This window comes from Lycium barbarum, chromosome 1 (assembly GCF_019175385.1).
Source record: "Lycium barbarum isolate Lr01 chromosome 1, ASM1917538v2, whole genome shotgun sequence".
Taxonomy (NCBI): Eukaryota; Viridiplantae; Streptophyta; class Magnoliopsida; order Solanales; family Solanaceae; genus Lycium; species Lycium barbarum.
Window position 1 is genome coordinate 18,253,901 of NC_083337.1, and position 23,750 is coordinate 18,277,650.

A 23,750-nucleotide genomic window follows, 5' to 3' on the forward strand; every position below is an offset into this window, starting at 1 on the left:
AAAATGCCCTTAAACTATGCGAACAAATTGAACAAAATAATATCTATTAATAGTTTGGTCCAAAAATATCTCTATCACTCCCTCCGGATAAAAAAAATGTCCACTTAGCCTTTATATTTTGGTTAAAAAAGAGTGTGCACTTACCAAATCAAGAAGAATTAACCTTACTTTTCCAGAATTTACCTTATTAAGTGTTAAGTGACTAAATTCCAATACTTATTTAATTAGGGTCATTTTAATTAAATTATTTATTTTTTATCTAGGAGTTAGTATTTTCTTAAGGGGTGTGCGAATGACTAAGTAGGCTCTTTTGATCCAGAGAGAGTATTATTTAATTGGGTCAAAAATATCCATTTCCTAATAAACAAATAATTCCTTTTTGCGCTTGGTTAGCAAAAAATCTTACCTAAGTCTGCAGTTTTTCCATCGAGACGTTCATACGTGAAAGTCAAAGCAAAGGAGGAGCAGAAGTTGGTACTTGGTGTGAAAGATACTCCAGTCCTAACCTAAAATTAATAATGTATAAAGAAAATGTATTATGTTGCAAACATTTTGTTTAATATAACAACTGGTGGAGTGGTGGGAACAATATTATGTGGCATGATGTGTGCGGTTTCAGATCCAAGTACTTACAGATGAAAAGAGAAATTAATGATAAGTACAACTCACAAGAAACAAATGAATGAAACGGGCATGCTGAGATAAGTGAGATCTCCATGGTCTTCATGGAATCTTTGAATATTAAAAAGTAATTAGATCGAAAAAATTACTCTCCGTTTCAATTGGCTTTTCTTACTTTTCGTTTTAATCGGTTAAAATGTCCTTTTTAAAAATAAAAAAAATTAATAACTCTTTAATTTCAACATTTCACGTGACATATTTAAGATTACAAAATTTATGAATATTTTGGTACATTAAACATATTTTAGTTTAAGATCACAAGTTTCAAAAGTTTTCTTTTATTATTTTCTTATATTCCGTACCTAATTAAACTAAAACAAACAAATTAAAACGCAAATAGTACTAATAAAATACTCGCTCCGAATCAAAAAGAGTATTCACTTAGCTATTTGCACACCCTTTAAGAAAAAACTAACTCCTAAATAAAAATAAGTAATTCGACTAAACTGTTCCTAATTAAATACGTATTTAGATTTGATCAGATAATGTTTAATAGGAGTAAATCCAAAAAAATATTATTTTTTTTTTAATTTGATAAGTGAATATTTTTTTTACTAAAACAAAAGGTTAATTAGATTTTGTTTTTCAAGAGAGAGTAATTAACATAATCTTAATCTTTGAAAAACTTAAAGTTAGCTCAGATCGTCATGCGGACCTTTGGCTTTGAATTTTGTGCCACTATTTTGTACTATTTGCATTGAATGAGTATTTTTAATTGTTGAATCTGCAAGATTTTTTATTACAAAAACAAACCTAGGGAGAAGAGCACAAGATTTGGTACGTTGTTTAAGGCCCCACTAGCAACTACAGCTACCAACTCTGTTCTTTTATCCAGCTTCCAAATCTTATTATTTGAGAAACAAAACAAAATCCCTGAAAAAACTTCTCCTGCATAACTCCAGCCATTTTCTTGGGAAAGTGAGACAAAAAATATCAGGTAACTAACGTAACTCTTCTCTTTCATATATGGTCAAACTCATCATCTAGTTCACATAATCTATGAAGAATATATAGATGAATGCATGTCACGTCTTTGGATCTTCTATGTAACTATGTAATAATCGGGGCCGAGTTAAACTATATATACAAAATTAAATTTATTATTTCATGTATATATAGTAAATGCTGAATTTCTTGACTTCTTCGTGTATTTACTTCTTCGTACTTTAATTGTTGTACTATTTGCATTGAATGAGAATTTTAATTGTTGAATTGCAAGATTTTTTATTTGAAAAACAAACCTAGGCAGAAGAGCACAAGATTTCCCACCAGCAACTACAGCACCAACCCCCACTAGCAATTACAGCTACCAACAGGCTGTTCTTTTATGCAGCTTCCAAATCTTATTATTTGAGAGACAAAACAAAAGTCCCTGAAAAAAACTTCTCCTGCATAATCTCCAGCCATTTTCTTGGGAAAGTGAGACAGAAAATATCAGGTAACTAACGTAACTCTTCTCTTTCATATATGGTCAAACTCATCATCTAGTTCACATAATCTATGAAGAATATATAGATGAATGCATGTCACGTCTTTGGATCTTCTATGTAAATATGTAATAATCGGGGGCGGATTTAGGTAGTCTTCAGGCAAAAAGTTACACTATATATATAAGGTTAAATTTATTATTTCATGTATATATAGTAGATATTGAACCTCCTTGACTTCTTCGTATATTTGAACCCAAAATTCTGGCTCCGCCACTGATAATAACAATTCCCTAGTCCTCCATTTCGTCTTCTTCATCTATTTTAAAGACATTATTTCTTTATTTGTCTGTCAGCGTTCCACACCCCACCAAAGCAAAGTATCTTCCGTGCGTGAAGAATCAGGCGAATATTGCATTTCATACTATAAGGTAGTCTTTGTTTGTAATGCATGTATGTTAGAAAGTAGACGAAGAAAAGAGGAAGGAAAGACTTGAACCATGATATTATTATTGTCTCAAAAGGTTGATTGTGTGTCTATAGGGTTAGCTGAGACTCTTTTGAAATATAATTAGCCTATTTCAAATTAAATCTGGTCACCTATTTAAAAGAATTTAACCCGCAGCAACTCCCCCGTCTGGAAATCTACGTCGACCATCACTCTTTCTCCTCCCACAGTCGCATCAATATACTCTTAATCACCTGAATATTTCAAAATTATTGAGAAAAAGGCTCATAATTCTCAGCACAAGATTTACCAAAATTCGTCAGAGTTGCGGGAAGCATGTACCTGCATGAATAGAGGAAGCTTTTTCCCATTTAGATTTGCAGATAGAAGCTTTATAGCCAAGTGCTAAAAGTTCATCACTGACAATTTTTCTCAAATCGTCCTTACGCTTGCAAGATTTGTTCTTTTCAACGTATTTTGAAGTGTCAGCTAACAATTTTATTACCTTGGGAGTACCGGAAGAACCCCAAACGAGGAGTTCGTAACTGCATCAGAAAATCCAAAAGAGAAATCAAATGTATTGTCTGGGCTATCACTGTTGTTACGTAGAACACTACGAGAAAGTATAGAAATCGCAATAAATTTTTTTATATTTAGCAACAACTTAGTTTTATCATTGGCATATGATTTTTTTTGTTGCCAAAGAACTTAATTTTGTTGTCATAGTATTGATTATTGTTGCAAAAAGTATTTTTGGTAATAAAAAAAAATTTATTGCATGTTGTTGCAATAACCGTGGGGAAAAGTTCATGCAACAAAATATATTTTTTTGTTGCCAAAAGTACTTTTTGCAACAATAATCAATCTATGGCAACAAAAAAAAAATTGTTGCCATATATATTTTTTCTTGTAGTGGAAGTGAAGAAATGAGGATTTTGGGTCGAGAAAAAGTCAGGAAAATGAAGAAATGTAGAGCTCCGTTAATGGGGGAAGTAGCAGAGAAGGAGAAGAAGAAAATAGAGGAGTTTATGTTCATCCTTTAGTGGGTCGGGTTTTATCGGGTGGGAGGCGGTTAAGTTTTAAATGGGTGACCAAATTTAATTGGGAAAAAAAAAATGCCATGTAGGTGTCATAGGAAAATTTAGGTGAAGACATGAGATTTAACGGAGGAGGGATAAATATGACCCTAAAATTGGATGATAAGGACAAATATATAAAAAAAAGTATAACGAAGAACAAATATAGTACAGGAGCAAAGATGACCCTTTTCCGTTAAATTACACTTGTTCGGAAAGGTAACAATCCTTTTACAGAACAAATGGCCCCTTCTATCGGTAATACCTTTCACTAGATGTTTCATCATCTGTGATACCTTATCACTAAAAGGTAAAAATAAATTTTTAGTACAAATGGCCCCTTCGATCGGTAATACCTTTCACCAGATGTTTCATCTGTGATACCTTATCACTAAATATTTCAACCGTAATACCCAAATTATATAACAACTCAATTGTGATATTATCAGATTAGGCATTGGACCTAACTCACACCCCAAAAGCTAGCTCAAAGAAGGAGGATTGTCCAAGCCTTATAAGGAGGTCAGGGTTCTCGTCTGTCATCGATGTGGTGTATTTCTCTACACCCCTGTGACACCCAGATTCGGACATTCTTTTTATCTAGGGTCTAATATCCGGTCTGGAGCGTGCACATTCATGGACCGAGGGTGTTTTTGTTGGGATCGAAATAATCAGGGCGTCATGCGGAAGCTTACAATTGCAAACCTTGAAGACGATAATTCAGATGACAAAGAAAAACATACTAAAAGAGACATAATATTCTAATATAGTTTGGTCAATTGATCTACATATGAAAAACTAATATAAAAATATATAACCTTTAGAGAGAAAAATCTGCCCCTAAATGAGACTCGTTTAATGACTACATTATGGATGCTATTGTGTTATGTTGTATGAAAGGGATTCTTCAATTTATAGAGGTCCAAAACCTTTTCCTTGGAAGAAAGAGGCTATCCAAGTATGGAATATTAAAATTTTCCTTTTGGGAAAAGTAAAACTGATAGTTCCAAGTGCATTCGTGTTTTGATGATTGTCAAACTGTTTCAGAACCAGATAGAGACCTGGTCTATAATCTGCTCTTTGTACGCCTTGCACTGTCGGCAGAGACAGTTCTAAAGCCGAAGCCACTTGCTGCACACAAGTACAGTGAGCTAGCCCATGCTTTAGGTCAAAATTGAAGAGTGGTATCTTTTCACCCCAGATGCTCCTACAATATATACAATATGATGGCAACACATTTGGTAGACTTGAAAACTTAATCTAAAATCGTGCAAAGCTGCAGACACAAGTTCTCAAGGTCTCTCAAGAACAAAGTCACCTACAAGTTAAAGAACCTGATCCAAATACAAGATTTAGTCTATGTTTTTTATGTTGTCGCAAATCTTTATTCATTACTGGTGCGTTGATCTTGCAGCATCTGGTCGCAAAGGAAAGCGACCCTTTGCTTAAGTCGTTCATTTGCGACCTATAGATGCACGATTTCAGCATTGGCAGCCTCCAAGGCACAAGAGGAGCCAGACTCCCGTGTCGTTCCAGATAGCTCAGCATTGAAAATATTATTGTCAGCAGTAACCCTATGAATATCAGCATTTGCAACTTTCTGAGCTACAAGAAGTGTAGAGATGGTAGAGACTCTGCTGACACCTTCTGTCTTGGACACACACCTCTTAGTTCCCTTCGAATTTTTTATGCGTTCTCTTCCGAGTTGAGGAGCACTTCAACCACTCTGCTGGTGTAAGGAGAAACCAGATTCCCTTCGACTTCTACTTATGCCCTTTAGGGAGGAGCAAGGACTGGTGAATCGTGACTTGATGATTTGTTGCCCGAAGGGTTTTGTTTTCTATGACTTTCTCTTTTGGATTACACTTTTCATACCATCAAAAATCGCAACATTTTCATCTAGCACGATATACCTGTCCTTGGGTAAGTCATGCATATACCCATATTCTTTCTCATAGAGCGCAGAAGACCTAGACTCCCTTTGGGCCGAGAGAGCAGGTCCATTTTTGAAGTCCCTTGTTAGCTTTGCAGATCCAGACGACAAATTACCAATAACACCCTCACCGTTTTTCATGGATTGCAAGGTTTGTGCAAGAACAGCCAACATCGCAGAGTCGGTGTGAGGGATATTGGATCCACCTTTTTCCTTTGTTGTAGTACACCCATCTAGCTCCATGGACGATTCAAATATTCTCTTGTTTCTCTCAGAGGAATGTAAGTTGCCTTCAGGTGCAGGAAGGACAAGCCCATCTTTGTTCACTGGTTTATTCATTTCAATTCTCATTGACTTACCTTCTGGCGTATTGGCAACGGCTTTATTTGCAGTTTCTTGACCTTATATTTCAGTCTCTTTGGTCAGTTCAAGCAGGTCAGCTTGGTCAGAATTGGGCAGGAATGTTACAAATTTTCTAGGAGATAGATTCTTGCAAGTCCGAGAGAGGCCAAAAATTTTGAATCTTGGGAAGGATGGTAGATTGTTGTCTGAGAGCTTGGAGATTTGGTTACAGAGGCAGTGGATGCGAATTTGAAAGGGAGGAAGTAGAAACAGTTTTAGCTAAGGTGGACATCCAAAAAAAAAAAGGATAATACCAATACTTGATGATAAATTGGTTAAGGAGAGAACAATATTGAAGAAGAAGGAGGAGTAAAGTAGGGTTGTGGACTTAAGTGAGGAGAGAGAAGGTAGTTAAGAGGAACTGAGTGGATCGATTTAGAGATGACATGGCACTATAACAGTTGTAAAATTTATACAAGCATTGAAAGGATTACTAATCTGAGTCACAAGAAGCAGGTCCCTTGACTGGTTTATGACAAATTTAAGAGAGACTCTAGGGTGTGCACTGCCACATAAGCTTGTGTTGGTCTTGAGATTGTCATGTATGTATACCTATAACAGTATAAGAGTGAGTTAGATGCTATCGTAAAACACTTTATTATAGTGTAACTCTTTTGCTATCATAGCCAAAAAATAAGGAAAATCAGTTAGGCTTGATCAATCCCAACTCAAGACGGTTTCTTTCAAAATGCTCCCTGCTCAAGGCCTTTGTGAAGGTATCAGCAACCTGGTCTTCTGTCTTGCAAATCTTTATGCATATTAGACCTTTTTCAACATTATCTCTCAAGAAATAGTGTCAGACATCAATGTGCTTAGTTCGTTTGTGATGTACAAGATTTTTTTGCCATATTGACTGCACTTGTATTATCACATAGCAGAGGAACACAATCGGTGACAACACCGAAGTCTTCGAGTTGTTGCTTGTTCCACAACAATTAAGCGCAACAGGATGCAGTGACAACATATTTAGCTTCGGCAGTGGAGAGAGCCACTGAGTTTTGTTTCTTTATTCCCCAAGATATCAAACACGATCCCAGAAGATGTGCCATGCCAGATTTGCTCTTCCTATCTACCAAATAACTAACATAGTCAGCATCGGCATTCCCAAACAATTCAAAGTTATCTCCTGATGGATAATAAAGAACTAAGTCTGGAGTTCCCTTGAGATATCTCAAGATTCTTTTTGCAGCATTCAGATGAGATTCTTTAGGACAGGATTGAAATCTCACACACAGCCCTACACTGAACACTATATCAGGCCTGCTAGCCGTTAAGTATAATAAAGATCCTATGATGCCCCTATACATCGTCTCATTTACGGGAGCACTAGGTTCATCCATGTCAAGTCGAGTGGCAGTAGCTATAGGAGTACAAATAGGCTTAGCATTTTCCATGTCAAATCTCTTGAGTAGCTCCTTGACGTACTTTTGTTGACTAATCATAGTCCCCTTTGAGGTTTGTTTTACTTGCAGACCTAGAAAGAAGTTTAATTCTCCCATCATGCTCATCTCGAACTCACTCCCCATGAGCTTTGCAAATTCTTCACACAATGAATTATTTGTATCACCAAAACTGATATCATCTACATAGACTTGTACAATTAACAAGTTTCTTCCTCTTTTCTTCAGAAACGGGGTGTTGTCGATATTTCCTTTGGTAAAGCCATTTTCAATAAGAAATTTTGACAATCTTTCTTACCATGCTCGAGGAACTTGCTTTACAACATATAATATTTTTTTCAAGCTTGAACACATGATTTGGATGTTCATGATTTTCAAAGCCAGGGGGTTGCTTGACAAAGATTTCCTCCTTGAGATACCCATTCAAAAAAGCACTTTTGATGTCCATTTGAAACAATTTGAATTCCATATAAGATGTAAAGGCTATGAGAATCCTGATTGCCTCCATTATAGCCACAGGAGCAAATGTTTCATCGTAATCTATTCCTTCTTCTTGATTGTATCCTTGAACTACTAGCCTGGCCTTATTTCTGGTAGTGTTGCCCAGTTCATCAAGTTTGTTGCGAAAGACCCATCTGGTCCCTATCATTGTTCTATCTGATGGTCTGGTGACCAGGTGCCACACTTTATTTCTTTCAAATTGGTGAAGCTCTTCTTGCATAGCAGCTATCCAGTCAGCATCCTTCAAGGCTTCTTTGATGTTTTGGGGCTCAATTTGGGAATGTGAACATATTTCTCGCCTTAGATCTGGTTTGAATGCCTGAGTCCAAGGGATTAATCACGTTTTTTGAAGAGGATGAGATCCTTTGTTCTTCCATATAAAGGCTTGGACTATCGAAGTGGACGGACCAGCTTCCTCAGTGTTGGATCCATTATTTGCATTGATTGATACGTGGCTTCCACTTGCTTGATCAGCTTCAAGAGTGCCTGAGGCTGCATTTACCACCCTATGTTCTGCTTCAAGTGTAGTAATCTGAGAATCAGGTTACTCCGTAATTTTTGAGGGGCTATCAGCATCTGCTTCATCAACTTGTTTGATTTGATTCATCAACTCTGTCTTTCCATTTGATATCTCAATTGCTTCATTTGGTACCTTTGGAAAGGGTCTATTTTCATCCTCATCATTCTGATCCTTGTCATTTCCTTGGGAGTTTGACTCATCAATGATCACATGCACACTTTCCTCTACACATTGCGTCCTTTTGTTGTAGACCTTGTATGCCTTGTTGTGGGATGAGTAACCTAGAAATATCCCTTCATCACTTTTAGCGTCAAACTTTCCCAGGGCTTTCGTACCGTTGTTTAGGACAAAACATTTACAGCCAAAGGCTCGTAAGTATGTCAGCTTGGGCTTTCTTCCATTTAACAGCTCATAGGGAGTCTTTTCAAGCAGAGACCTGATCATACATCTGTTTATTTTATGACAGGTTGTGTTGACCGCTTCAGCCCAGAAACTTTTAGACACATCACTCGCTATCAACATCGTTCTGGCCATATCTTCAAGAGTTCTATTTTTTCGCTCCACAACTCCATTTTGTTGAGTGTTCTGGGGGCAGAAAAGTTGTGACTGATACCATTTTCAACACAGAACTCGTCAAACTTTGCATTTTCAAATTCAGTACCGTGATCAGATCTAATGCTCACAATATGCACACCAAGTTTTACTTGGATCTGTTTTACAAAGGCATAAAACATAGGGAATGTTTCATCCTTACTTTTCAAAAACAGAGTCCAGGTAATTTTGGAATAGTCGTCCACAATCTCAAAAATGTATTTCTTTCTTCCTCTGCTTGGAATTCTCATCAGTCCACATAGATCCATGTGAAGAAGTTCAAGTGGTCTTGAGGCACTTACTTCCCTTTTGGGTTGAAGGAGGATCTTACTTGTTTCCCTTTTATGCAAGAATCACAAGTCTTGTGATCCTTAAATTTTGCTTTTCGTAGTCCATGAACCAGGTCATTCACAACAAGTTTGTTTAGTAATGAATAGCTTGCATGCCCCAGTCTTTTGTGCCAGAGCTCCGGGTCATCCTCCATTGTACTTAGACAAGTGAGATCATTTTCACTTTGAGGACCAAAATCTGCAACGTATACATTCTTGAATCTTTTAGCCATCAGCACCACTTCACCGGTTGTGAGATTTGTGACAGTGTAGGAGCATGACAGGAATTTTACTTCATTCCCTTTGTCACAGATTTGGGACACACTTAACAGGCTATATTTCAGACCATTTACATATTACACATTTTAATAGCATGAGAAAGTGTCCTTCCAACTTTACCCACTCCAAGAATGTACCTTTTTTGGCCATTTCCAAAAGACACACTTCCATCTTGAAAGACTTTGAGTGAAAGAAAATCATCCTTTTTTCCTGTCATGTGCTTTGAGCAGCCACTATCCATGTACCATCTATGACCGCCTCCGTTCACCTCATCTTTGTCTTGTACATCGTTACCATCTGCATCTAACTTGGCCATGAGTGCAGGAATTGACTCATATTCATCGTGAGCTTGCTTGTGGGGAGGACTTCCTTTGCTGGGGCGACCTGATTTTCTACTGGTGTTTTTGAGTTTTTCAATCATCCTTCGGAGTCTTTTCGTGAAGCATTCCATGTCTGGTTCATCATCGCCTAAAGCACACCATCTGTAGTGTTTTTCACAAGCCCCTGATAGTTATTTGATTGTCCTCCCTCTAAGTTTAGTAGAGCAGCCATTTGAATGCCTCTTTCTAGGTGTTAACCTTTTATAAAGAACCTGCTCTAATACCAATTGATATAGGCTATGTGTTCATTAAACGAAATATAAAGGGACCTGGTTGTCTACCAATTCCCTTATGCAGTGCAATAGGAAATTAAGACAGGATTTTACCGTAGAAAACTCCTTGCTCAAGGGATTAAAAACCACGACCTACCACGTAGGATTTCAACTCCATTACACCGAGCAACTTCATATTACACCCTCTTGTAATCTAGGAATTAAACCCTTAATCCCCCACCCTTACAATAAACCTATTGTAAGCTACACGCTATGACTAACTTCAGCCATGCACTAAACCACGTTTGACTAACTCTAGCAAAAACCAACTAATACACCTTAACTAACTCTAGCCAAGGGTACCACTCAATAGCTTACAAACAAGTGTACAACTACTGAGAATTCAGAATACCTACAACAGCTTCTTTGGAGAAGAGTAGGTTTACAAGATAGAGAACATGAACAAAGCTCAAAACAAACTAAGGAACATTTGCATCTTTAGTTGCTGGGATCTGGTCCTTCAGTCTGTGGTCAGCTTTGGTTTGAACACTTGGAGAATCTCGTGACGGCTGCACTTTTAAGTGATACTAGGTTTTTCAAGTGATAGCCAATATGTTGGAGCAAGTTGTATATATATTAGGGAACCTATGGGCAGAATAGAGACCACTCCTAACGTTTGACTTAAAGCCGAACCGCAGCAAATCTGTTGTACTTGTGTGCAGCTTTACAGCTATTGTTGTGCACTGTACGATGTACAGAGAGAATATATAATAGACTAGGTCCCTCTCCATTTTTCAGTTGTTTGACAAATCATCAAAACATAGGATGTAACACAACTTATCACTACTTTTTATGTATCTTGATTAGTGAATACTCTTTTTTTTTCTTTTTTCACTTACATAATTTTGGTTCAGCAGAGATGAAGAGTCTTGGAACTCCATTCCAAGGCATTGCAAAGGATATTCGAGGACGAGTGTCTTGCTACAAGCAGGATTGGATTGCCGGAATCAGATCCGGAATAGGGTATACTGATTAGTTTTATTACTACTATTCTTTTAGTTGTTTTTAAAACTCATATTTCTTGCTTTTAATCTAATCTGTTGTGTATATACATATGTACGCTAGGATATTGGCTCCAACTATGTATATATTCTTTGCATCTGCTCTTCCAGTGATTGCTTTTGGAGAACAATTGAACAGAGAGACAGGTTCTTTTACTTACTTTTTTCAAAATTAAGAAAAGGCATAATATATAGATAGACACTTAAACTTGACCTCTACTGTCAGTTGAACACTCAAACTTACAAAATGATCATTTAAACACCTCCAAAATTTATGTGTCACATCAACGTCTAATGTCCATGAGACAAAGTGGGGGCAGTTTAGGTGTCTAGATGTACATTTTCAAAGTTGAAGCCGTTAGTTTCCAGTTGACGCCAAGTTAAGATGTCTATCTATGTATTATGCCTTAAGCAATTTGTAGTCACAGGCTTTTGTAACGATCAATATTTATTTTTATTCTTATTGACTTGATTTGCATATGTTAGATGGAAGCCTGAGCACTGTGGAAACTTTGGCTTCTACAGCTATTTGTGGTATCATTCATTCCATACTAGGTGGGCAGCCTCTTCTATTATTAGGAGTTGCAGAACCTACAATTATTATGTACAGTTACCTCTACAAGTTTGCCAAAGATAGAGAAGATTTGGGACAGACCCTTTACTTGGCTTGGACAGGATGGTACATGTTACTACTGAAATATATATATATGTTCAATTTTTAGTGTGATAGGGAATACTCCATCTGTTTCAATTTGTTTGCGTCTTACTTTCCTTTTTAGGCTATTTAAAAAAAGATGTCTCTTTCCTAATTTGACAACTCTTTAATTTCAACATCCCATATGACATGTTTATGTTCGCAAAATTAAAGAACATTTTGGTACATTATATATATCTTTGGTTTAAGATTACAAGATTCAAAATTTTTCTTTACTTTCTTAAATTCTATGTCAAGTCAAACTAAGACAAAAAAATTGAAATGAAGAGAGTATATAAGATCATTCTCATGATATCTAAGATGTAATTTAACTTTGCAGGATTTGTGTCTGGACAGCTCTCATATTGTTTCTTCTAGCAATATTCAATGCCAGCTCTATCGTCAATAGATTTACAAGGATTGCTGGGGAGACTTTTGGCATGCTTATCACCGTGCTTTTCATGCAAGAAGCGATTAAGGTATTCTAACCGCACAAACAGTGAAACAGATTTATGTTTCCTAATTAATGAATGAAGTCTTAACCACGTCACATTAGACTTGTAATTACAATTTGTGCAGGGAATAGTAAGCGAGTTTCACATTCCAAAATCGGAGGATCCAAGTTCAGAGGAATATCAATTCCATTGGCTTTACGCAAATGGGCTACTTGGAATCATATTTACTATTGGCCTTGTCTATACAGCCTTAAAGAGCAGGAAAGCAAGGTCATGGTGGTACTGCACAGGTCTGTAAATCTAAACATTTGATAGTACTGGCTCTGTCCTAATTTTATGTATACTTTCGTCTTTTAGTCTGTTCCAAAGAAATGACACTTTTTTATATCTAGAAACAAACAATGGATGAGATGACTTATAATCACACAGCTATTTATATATGACTTGTTTTAGACCATAAAAGATTCTTTTTCTTAAACTGACTGTGATCACATAAAGAGACGGAGGAATTATTCTATCCGTCCCATTTTAACTGTCGCTTTACCTCTTTCCACAGCCATTAAGAAAAATAATAAATATAAGCTATAGTTTACTAAGTTAGCCTATCATAGATTTTTTTTTGAAAATTGAGCAATATTTAAAAGAACTAAGTACTATTTTAATGTTAAAGGTATAATTGGAAACAATTGTCAATTTTAGTCTTTAATTCTTAAAGTGACAATTATTTTTCGATAATTTTTTAAGCTAAACCGACAGATAAAATGGGACGGAGGGGGTATCAATTATACATTGTCATTTCAATCAACACGCATAAGTGTTTCTCTTAAATTTATGTTTACTAACCTGCAGGTTGGTTTAGAAGCTTCATAGCTGATTATGGAGTGCCCTTGATGGTTCTTGTGTGGTCAGCAATCTCATTCATGCTGCCGGGCAAAGTTCCATCTAAAGTTCCTAGAAGGCTTTACAGTCCCCTTCCTTGGCAAGCTACTTCTGTATATCATTGGACTGTACTTAAGGTTTGAAAGATTCCATCTTCAACAATATTTAGTTAGCTCACAACCACATGTGTTGCACGTGTATTCCACGCTAATTAGTACAAACTTCGCATAGTAATTGAAATAATATTAGAATAAGCGTGATATGAGTTGTATGAAACTTTAAAGTTAAAAGTGCAAGCTCAAACTGATGAATGATGAGAAGTCCTTGAAATTTAACACATTCCTAAACTGCATGCAGGATATGGGGAAGGTTCCTCCAGCATACATATTTGCTGCCATAATACCAGCTTTGATGATTGCTGGACTCTATTTCTTCGATCACAGTGTTGCTTCTCAGTTGGCGCAACAAAAGGAGTTCAACCTAAAGAATCCTTCTGCTTATCATTATGATATCTTACTCTTGGGATTTATGGTATCCCTTGTCATCTGTGATTAATTTCTTCTACTTTTTCTTATTATCTTTTGATGTTTCAAAATATAACCAAGATTGTTAATGAAATGGTTGATGGATAATTCTCCCCCAGACTTTGCTATGCGGTTTGATTGGATTGCCTCCTTCAAATGGTGTACTTCCACAGTCCCCTATGCATACTAAAAGCTTGGCTGTTCTTAAGAAACAGGTAAAACATAACTAAAATTGTGGATGGTTGTTAATTATATGTGCTACTGGTTGTTGCCTAGCTCTAGTGCTGCTAATTTGAATGCTAACACTTCATGTTACTGATGCTAATTAATCAGCTGATTCGGAAGAAAATGGTCGAAAGTGCAAAGGAAAGTATCAAGCAAAAAGCTAGCAACATTGAAATCTATGGCAACATGCAAACTGTATTCATAGAAATAGACAGTTCTCCTGTTGTAAGTCTTATATTTTTAGTCTGTTTATTATTTTCAAAAATGCATCGGCATGTTTATCCAACTCTTGACCAATGATTCACTTTTCAAGACATATCAAGACTAATTAAGTTTGAGCTTTATAGATCATTTTTTCCCATTGCAGACTGCAGTAGTTAAAGAATTGGAAGACTTGAAGGAGGCAATAATGAAACGCGAAACTGAAGATGTGAATGGTGAAAAGTCGAATAGTATATTTGATCCAGAGAAGCATATTGATGCTTACTTGCCCGTTCGAGTGAATGAACAAAGAGTGAGCAATCTATTGCAGTCACTACTAGTGGCAGCATCAGTAGGTGCTATGCCAGTCATAAAGAAGATACCAACCTCAGTTCTTTGGGGATATTTTGCTTATATGGCTATTGATAGCCTGGCAGGAAATCAACTATGGGAAAGAATCTTGCTTCTCTTCATCACCCCTGGCAGAAGATTCAAGTAAGTTCATCAATTTCTGGTATATGATCATTGAAGTAATTAATTTCTCTGTTCCATTTTATGCGACACTTTTCCCCTTTTAAATCGTTTCAAACAGAATGATACATTTCTGAATTTAGAAACAAATACCCGTTGGCCATGAGAATTATTCACAATGTTTGGTTATAAAATTTTCAAATCCAACTTGGAGTCGGATTCCAAATTTGAAAAGTGCTCCAAACTTGTTTTCAACTCCTCTTGATCAAATCCCAAATAAAGTGTTCTCTTCTCGCCTTTTCAAAGAGTATAGTCAAACACAACTCCATCTATAATAAAACACAACTCCATCTTCAACTTCAACTTCATAAATTCCAAATAAAGTGAAAAATATATTAAATCTATATGGCCAAACGCCTCCTTAACTTCAAACTTTCTATCTTACCATTATACCATGCTTTATAATCACACAAATGTCATAGCATATTTAAGACCACAAGTTCCAGAAATTTTAATTTCTTGCTAAAGCTCCATGCCTAGTCAAACAGTACAACCACACAAAACAAAACCCATGGAGTAAATAATAATATATCAATTCTTGTTCTTTTTACCTCTAGCATTTACAACAAAAAAAAAATGATATGACAAATTATGTGATTTCTTCAAACTTACCATGATGGCAGGGTCCTAGAAGGGGTGCATGCATCTTTTGTGGAGTCAGTACCATTCAGATACATTGCAATCTTCACGGTGTTCCAATTTGTTTTCTTACTAGTGTGCTTTGGAGTCACTTGGATTCCCATAGCTGGCATTCTCTTCCCCTTGCCATTCTTTCTCCTCATAAGCATAAGGCAACATTTGCTTCCCAAGTTGTTCCATCCTCGTCATTTGCAAGAGCTTGATGCTGCCGAGTATGAGGAAATTGCTGGTTCTCCTCAACGTGCACTTAGCTTCTCTTTCAATGTATGTCATGCATATGTACTACCTTATTTGAATTATTTTCATGTTTTAGAAACAAATCTATAGTTAAGAGTCCACATCAGATATGAGATGGGTAATTGGTCTTCTTATATGAACTTGGACAATTCTCCCCTGAAAAGCTAGCTCATGAGAGGATTGTACAAGTCCATATAAGGAGACCAATTAGTCATTCCATATCCGATGTGGGACTCTTAATAGTCCCTCGCATCCCCAAACTTCGTTAGCTGGAGCGTAGACAATATAGATATTGATGAACACTGAATTGGTTGGGTCTGGCTCTGATACCATGAGACAAAGTCAAAAATAATTGGAAGACTCTACCAATTGGGAGCCTCAGGTCTCACATATATAATAGAAAATTTTACAACCAATACATGTATGATTTGCTCATACAAGAAGACTAATATCCTCTATCACTATAAATATGTTGTCACTTTTATTAGGAAACAGAGGCAACTGTTACTAGAACTGAAGAAGGCGAAATAGAAATTTCTGATGCTGAGATATTGGATGCCCTTACGACCAGCAGAGGAGAGTTGAAAGTCAGGACAGCCAGCTCCAGTGAGGGCGTCGATAAGTGCCCACAGGTATCCTTCAGAATATGAATAACACATTCCCTCTGTTACATTTTGTGTGACATGCATTATTTTCTTATGAGTTCATTCTAAAAAAAAAAGGCACATTCTTATATTTTCTTAGAAGTAATTTAAACTTTAATTGCGCTGAAAGGTGGTTAAAACATATGGCTGGTGAAATTGGCCAAAATTAGATGATCATCTTGACATTTACATAAATATGACTTCTTATGTTTCATGTTGTGGCTTTGTTCTGTTCCAAAAAAAATGATATATTTCAATATTTAAAAATAATTTAACTATAAGTTTTTCATTACCTCGATGCCACACAAAAATCCTATGACATGTTTATGAATACGAGTTTCAAAAATCATTCTTTTTTTCTTAATCCCTATGGCAATCAATCATCTTCGCATCAGTTGAAATAGAAGGGATAATTCCAAGTCGCTTGAAAAGGTTTATACTGACGGAAAGGTTATTTATATCTTTGCAGGTTCATCCCAACTGATGACGCAGAATCTAATTACGAGCTAACAATAAAGTGATGAATACATGTATTGATCGAATATGCGTATAAACTACACATGAAGCAATGGAAGTGAAGAGCAAAAAGAAATCAAAATTTCTATATATGCATGGTTCTTATATTCTAGTGAAATTTGTAATGTTTTGGTTTGTTATCATTGCAATAACGTACATATGATGCATGTAGAGTGTATAATGTTGTAAAGATGTAGGTCTATCATAACTCATGAGAGTGAACTTCATATATGGCAGTACCTAACAAGCATCTACTCGAATAATCTCAGACAATTATAAGTCAGTGCTGTTAAATGTTGGTGGTTATACAGACAATTTTTTGATCTGGTTCCGTTCTATTTTATATTGTCTCTATTTCCCCAAGTCCTTAGTGGGATGGTAACACATATTCCATGTTAATATTAATGGCTTAAATTTAATTAATTAAAGAAAGCTCGTATAACCAACCATAAGTAGAATAATAAATATTTTAACAATCCACAATTAATATTACTATTTTAAAAAATCCCTTTTATCTAAACATTATTTTAAAAAAAGAAAATGAAACAACAAATTAAATAGCTCTAATTTGGCTTATTCTTGTCAATAGTACTATTCGCATTCTCACAAGTAAAAAAGCTTCTCCACCAAGTGTTTGGCCAGAGATTAATAATTTTGCTATATATAAATTGCCCAACCCCAATTCCATTTTCCTTTTGAACATTTTCTCTTCCCACAGATTGTACTGTTTTCTGCAAAAAAAAAACAAGAATTAAACTTTTTTATAAATTAGGGCAAATTGAAAATATATAGCAATAAAAATAATTACTCCCTCTTACTTTATATGGCACGAACCTTTCGGTTTTTGAGAGTCAAATAACTTGTCATGTGACCACATTTTTTCATATATCTTTCAGACTTTTTGAATTGTCAATTACTATGACTTATAATACCTTTTATATAGTTTTCCAATATATAAGTTTTATTTTAAAAAACTTAAAAATTTCATGTCCGAATACACGGTCAAAATTTAAAAAAAGAAAAAAAAGAAAGGACTTGTGAGATCCAAACGGTACCACATAAATTGGAAGCGGGAGATTAATAGTATACAAATTGCAATTATGAAAAAAATTATAAAAGATGCATACATTGCTTGGAGTGAATCTTAGTCCAACTTTTATCTCCCCTTTGTATGTGTCATCTTCAAGCACCACATTATAAGCAACTGGTAGCACTTCAATGAATCCCTTTTCATTCCCCTCCAGAATAACTCCTTTCAGATTAATTCTGAGTCACAAGAAGCAAAAACCAAAAAGCACTTTCAAATAAATAACTAGTAGTATACAATATTAATAAGAAAAAAAAAAGACAGTAAGAAAGTTGCCACATTATTGGTTTTGGTGAAAATAGAAAGTCTAAAGATTGTAAATTGGGTAAAACAAAAGAAAGTCGATTAAGATGGTTCGGTCATACTCTGTGTCAGCCGTTAAAAATACCTATTGATCCTTAGGTGTGAAACCATGCATGATGAGTGAATGTTTTTTTCTAGAAGGACGAAATATACTTAAAATCACATGAAAAGAAGTTGTCCTGAAAGATCGTCAGTTTCTTAGAATCCAGGCAGACTTAGAAAATATAGCAAAATGGAAGAAAAAAAAAATTTATAGAGGTTAAATCAATTAGTTAGAATTATATTTTGGTCGGGTTAATTGTATTTTTACATTATGTACTAGTGTATTTTAGGAATCTTTTAGTCTTGCAATTGGATATGCCATTTAGAAAATATAGAGAAATTCTAATATTTTTATTTTATCTTATATAATATTTTATTATAAAAAGCGACATGAACAGTAAATATTCATATAATAATTGAAATAATGAGCAAGTAAGTTCTTGCCTTGTTTCACCGACAAATCCAGCAGCTGAGAAGAATTCTTCGTCCATAATTTTTAATTTAAGGTAGTTACGCTCTTCTAAATTGTTTGGTGGCAATGCAAACTTAAACTTCTCATTCCACAAAATTTCTTTTGGATTACCTGCAAAAAGTAGCAATTAGATCATAAAAACAGATATGAATATTACGGACATCATACCAACATACATATGAGTTAATTACTGAATATTGTAAATATCAAGCAAGTTTGTCTATCATATCGAAATTTAAAACTTGAATAGTTTAATAAATTAATTTGAATTTATGCAAGTTGTTCGAAAACAGAATGAATATTATACAAGTCGAAACGGAGGGAGTACTAATTTTGGTATCGGTTGCAAATGCATATAGAAAATCAATTGAAGACAGACAGACCATACAATTTCATATTCTAAGAAAATTATATTACTTCTCTTATCAAATCCATTAAGGAAATTTGTTAATCAAGGATATTAATGAAATTCCAAAACTACGAAGGAAAAGGCCCTATATTTTGTCAAATTATACTACAAGTCAGTGTAGATAGATATATACAAATACAAGAATAGGAACAAAAAGCAAACCTGAGGAAATTTTGGTTTTGTAGGATTGAGATCCACATTCCACAATCACATAATACGAAGGTTTTCCTACATAAATCAAAGTAATAGTCCATAAACATAAAGACTTTAAAGCGTGACAAAAAGAAGAAGAAGATCATCATATTTCCCTTGACAAATTAAAAGAACTTTTACACAATATACATTTCCTAACACAGATAACTACAAGTTACTGTTTTTAATAAGTGGATTGATAACCTGAAAAATATATAAAATAATATCTACTAGTTACAACATATTAAAATACATTGATTATATAAAAACTCAAGTAACGGTTCAAAAGTGGACTAATAACCTAAAACAATATGTCTACTACAACATGTTAAAATATACCTATAATATAAAAATTCAAGTAACTGTCCAACATAAGTAAATTAATAATCTGAAAATTCTATAAGACAAGTTACCAATTACATCGTGTTAAAAGATACTGATAATATAAAATTGAAATATTGTCCACAATAAGTGGATTAATACGCTGAAAAATAGTATGAGATAAGTTACCTATAATAACTTGTTAAAATATATTGATAATAAATTTTTTTGGAAACTATTAATGTATATACGAAAAATCCTTACCAATAATGTTGAAGTGGCTAATGCCTCGGGCACTTACAACAAAAACTTCAAGGAGTCCTCCCTTCATTATAGCACAATGAATTGTTTTTTATTGGTGTGATCTCTAAATTGCCTTTTTATAAGTTTGAGGATTATGAAAGCTAAGCTTTTATTCTTTGTAAGTAATGCAATTACATTCTATTGAAGGGTACGTTACTAGTGCATGTATATACTAAAAATGACAATAGACATTTATCCAGAATTAAATTAGGTACTTCTTTAATTAAAGGGAAACATTTAGTAACGAACAAGTTATTAGTACTATATAGCTTTTAGTTATGGTAATCTAAATCTAAACTCTTGAAAGATCAGCACAATTATCGGAAAAACTATTTATTGAAAATTCAAGAAACAAAAATCATCCATAAATGAAAAATGAAAGAATAAATATTTAAATAACTGGATGTATGGGCACGTATTTGTTCCCTTGCTAAGAACCCATTGGGGGGGGGGGGGGGGGGGGGGGATCTAGAACTATACTGCCAACTAGTGAACTAACAAACAATGATCCTGCCTTTTTTTTTTTTTTTGTCAAAAACGGATATTATGTAGGCGTTTGGCCATTCGATTTGGGACCCTAAGTTCAAGTTTTGATTTCAAATCAGTAATTGTTTTTGAAATCTGCACAAAACTTCGACTTCAATTTCAAATTATGATTTTAAATACCAAGTTCTCCAAAAATTGGGATTTCAAATTTTAAGTTTTTTTTAAAAAAAAAAATTATAGTTGGCTCATAAGTTTATATTTTTGTAAAAAGACACATGCTCAACGTGAAGCAATTGTTCATACCATGTGGAAAGATTATATTAAAGAATAGTTAGTTACTAATATTGTTGATCTTTTGAACCAGAAGATTTTTTAAAAATCATGTGTATTTGAAAGTTTGTAATAGCGTGTAGCAAGCATTTATAAAAGAAACATGGAGATATATGACTTTTTAATGTGGCGCCTTAGGATATTCCGATAACTTGTTTTATGAAAAGTGATTTGCTCATTTGGTAAGATTGTATAAGTCTTGGGGAAGTTATGATAGTTTTCACAAATTGTGGGGTTTTCATGTTTATGAGGAAAAAATACAACATAAGAAATCTAAATCACATGTCAAGCACAAAAATTCAATTTCAAATCAACCTGATTTCAAATCATATCCAAACGGGTCCTATATGTTAGTAACTAGAAAAATAAATTACTCCTATGTTGTTGACACCCAAATTTGCCCCCACATTTTTAATTAATTAATCAACCTTTTTGAACATCAAACAGAGTGAAATAACTATTTTATATCGTCAACTATATTTTCTAAATTATTTTGAGTGCTATTTTGCCATTTCATTTGACAAAATATCCTAATATATGCATAAATACTTTTAGATATTTTTTATTACTAATTATTTCTATATAAGCTAATCATATATTATTTTAAACATATTTACCTAAAATAAAATCAATTTATATAGAAAACAAGTGTTTGATTGTTCCTGTATTTTGGATTATCAACCAAGGTCATTTATAACTTAATTATTATAATTAGTCCATTTCCTCAAATAAATATTTTTATTTTGTTCAATCAAGAAGCTTAATTAATCAATTAATTGGTTAATTCACCTCAATTTCATCTGATTTGTAAAAGAGTGGTTGATTTTGGTAAAATTGATTTTCGACCTGAGTTGGATAGGTTATTTTCCAAAAGATTGGCTGCAATTGAAACCCAAAAGTGCCGAAATGTAAGGGGTCGTTTGGTAGCTGGTTAGAGTAAGTTATTCATGTATTAAAATCTTGCATAAGTAATGTTGTGTTTTGTAGCTAGTTATGAGCTGAGTTATTCATGTATAAAATAAGTCCAGTGTTTGGTTTGCAATTTAGAATCCCGTATAACCAATATATATATAAGCTATGAGATAATCTATATATTATTTTATGGTGGACAAAAGATGGAATAACTAATAATAACTAAACATGCATAACTAATGGAGTATCTACATAAAATAATACCTATATTCACTTATTAATATATTACTAACAGGTGCATATCTCTAACCACTTGTTTATCGTAAGCGTTCCGGTATTTTCAAGCTTCCATTCTAAATAGGATCGAAGGATCATTTGTGTCTCGATCAATCGGTCTAGTCGAAGACCAATGCACCATATTTTCCTTGTCATCTCCGTCGTCTACTGTCACCCTTTTTAATTTTGTTCCCAAAGTTCATCACCATGAAGACTCTATATAAACTCCTCAGTTTCCTTTGCACACTTCTCATGTACACAAAACTATTCTTTATTTCTGGTTCTGGTCATAGGGTTATACAGTTTTTTCTTTCTCATGGACGAGGACGAGCTTCATTCGTCTCCTCCCAAGGTCAGTGTGTTTTGGACTAGAAAAACATTTTGTTTCTGTTTCATAGGACCCTTGCATAGTTTAGGGGTCTAAATAATACGGAAAAATTAAGTTCAGAGTGGTAATAGGATAGTTTAGGTGTTTAGCTGACAATTTTCACCATAGTTGAGGGATTGTTATCCCATAATTATTTGTGAGTTTTTGGCTTGGGATTGTTGTGAGAATTTTTTTTACGTTTTGATTGTTTTGTTTTATTTTTATTGGATTACAATCTCCGCATGTAGAGAGGCGGATCCAGAATTTGAAGTTTATGAGTTTCAATAAAGACTTTAAATTAATTTACAATAATAACTAGTTCCCGTGGATTTTAGGGAATTTCTTAATATATATGAAAGGTTTGAGCAAAAGCAATTGGTTCTGTAGACCCGTATATTCTACTCTAGGTCCGCCTTGGGACTTGTATATGGGGTCGTTTTGTTCCTATTCAAGTGGACTAATTAGTAATGCATGGAGTGTAATGCAAAGAGTAATAATGTGAAAATTGTGATCCAAGGATTCATCTAGAATTTTCAAGTATTTGAGGAAAAGGAAAGATATAAGTTTGAAATGATGACATTTTTTCAATTAAGTAGCTCTAATCCATGTATTGCAATTCTCGTATTCTTATTCCACATTTTTATCCTACATTTTTATCCTGCATAAAATAATAAATAAATTCTCGTATAACTAATGTGGGTATTAATTATGACAAAAGGCAAAATGGTAACCAAACAATGTAAGAGCTATGCTGAGTTTTATGTGGTATTTTGTTCTCCTTACAAACCAACCAAACGGGCCTTGGTGTTCTCATAGACAAAAGTAACTTTTTGTTGTCTTTTTAGTCTTTCAAAACTTTGTTTCTTTTGCTGGATTTATATATACACACATAAAGTGATAGGATTTGCCTACGACAAAATGGGATTTGCCTTCTAGGTTGAGCTCGTCGCACGGGGCTTGCCTAGTGCGGGTTATCTCTCCTGTGTGATATGCGGGCTATTGCACAGGAGTGGAGTTTACCCTGTGCACACCCGAAGAGGTTAGCGGCTGCGGATTCTCTTGTCATAAAAAATAAATAAAGAGATAGGATTAAAATGAAGATATCCGGAACAAGGTGGGAGTGGCCTCTGTGGAGGAAAATATGCGGGAAGCAAGGCTGAGATGGTTCGGGCATGTGAAGAGGAGATGCATGGATGCCCTGGTGCGGAGGTATGAGAGGTTGGCTATGGATGGTACCAGGAGAGGTAGAGGTAGGCCGAAGAAGTATTGGGAGAGGTGTTTAGACAATACATGGTGCAATTCTAGCTTACTGAGGACATGACCTTAGATAGGAGGTTATGGAGGACACGGATTAGGTAGAAGGTTAGTGGGTAGTTGAGCATTGTCACGCGTATTCTTGGGTACTTGTAGTCATAGTATTACTCTTGTAGTTTCTTTCCTTCGAGTTCCACTATTATATGTTATT

General features: G+C 34.7%; 2 protein-coding genes across 4 annotated transcripts; one reads left to right on the forward strand and one right to left on the reverse strand.

Moving 5' to 3' along the window:
* Positions 1–1,461: 1,461 nt before the first annotated feature.
* On the forward strand, positions 1,462–17,128 carry LOC132632893 (boron transporter 4-like). Of its 3 annotated transcripts, none has more exons than XM_060349027.1 (15): positions 1,462–1,618; positions 1,927–2,119; positions 11,097–11,202; positions 11,305–11,387; positions 11,727–11,919; positions 12,275–12,413; positions 12,514–12,679; positions 13,239–13,405; positions 13,626–13,799; positions 13,912–14,007; positions 14,126–14,242; positions 14,385–14,713; positions 15,373–15,652; positions 16,114–16,257; positions 16,739–17,128. In XM_060349027.1, the coding sequence occupies exons 3-15, from the start codon at positions 11,099–11,101 to the stop codon at positions 16,751–16,753; spliced, it is 2,007 nt and encodes a 668-aa protein (XP_060205010.1). In that variant the 5' UTR covers positions 1,462–1,618; positions 1,927–2,119; positions 11,097–11,098; the 3' UTR covers positions 16,754–17,128. The 3 variants fall into 3 exon arrangements, with proteins under 3 accessions (XP_060205010.1, XP_060205019.1, XP_060205025.1); XM_060349036.1 differs by having other exon boundaries at positions 1,467–1,618; positions 1,901–2,119; XM_060349042.1 differs by having other exon boundaries at positions 1,467–1,618; positions 2,015–2,119.
* Positions 17,129–17,720: 592 nt separating this feature from the next.
* Positions 17,721–19,942, reverse strand: LOC132610323 (elicitor-responsive protein 3). Its single transcript, XM_060324629.1, has 4 exons — positions 19,876–19,942; positions 19,261–19,326; positions 18,662–18,800; positions 17,721–18,051 (listed from the first exon to the last, which is right to left on the reverse strand). The coding sequence occupies exons 1-4, from the start codon at positions 19,940–19,942 to the stop codon at positions 17,721–17,723; spliced, it is 603 nt and encodes a 200-aa protein (XP_060180612.1).
* Positions 19,943–23,750: the final 3,808 nt, after the last annotated feature.

What these genes read in the sequence shown, in the direction of transcription:
- LOC132632893 (XM_060349027.1), top strand. Translation starts at nt 11,099, where the DNA reads ATGAAGAGTCTTGGAACTCCATTCCAAGGCATTGCAAAGGATATTCGA. An exon ending in TACTTGGCTTGGACAGGATG is followed by an intron (nt 11,920 to 12,274) that starts GTACATGTTACT and finishes TTAACTTTGCAG; the next exon opens with GATTTGTGTCTGGACAGCTC. An exon ending in AAATAGACAGTTCTCCTGTT is followed by an intron (nt 14,243 to 14,384) that starts GTAAGTCTTATA and finishes TTCCCATTGCAG; the next exon opens with ACTGCAGTAGTTAAAGAATT.
- LOC132610323 (XM_060324629.1), bottom strand. Translation starts at nt 19,942, where the DNA reads ATGAAGGGAGGACTCCTTGAAGTTTTTGTTGTAAGTGCCCGAGGCATT. An exon ending in CAAAACCAAAATTTCCTCAG is followed by an intron (nt 18,801 to 19,260) that starts GTTTGCTTTTTG and finishes TACTTTTTGCAG; the next exon opens with GTAATCCAAAAGAAATTTTG. An exon ending in GGATTTGTCGGTGAAACAAG is followed by an intron (nt 18,052 to 18,661) that starts GCAAGAACTTAC and finishes CTTGTGACTCAG; the next exon opens with AATTAATCTGAAAGGAGTTA.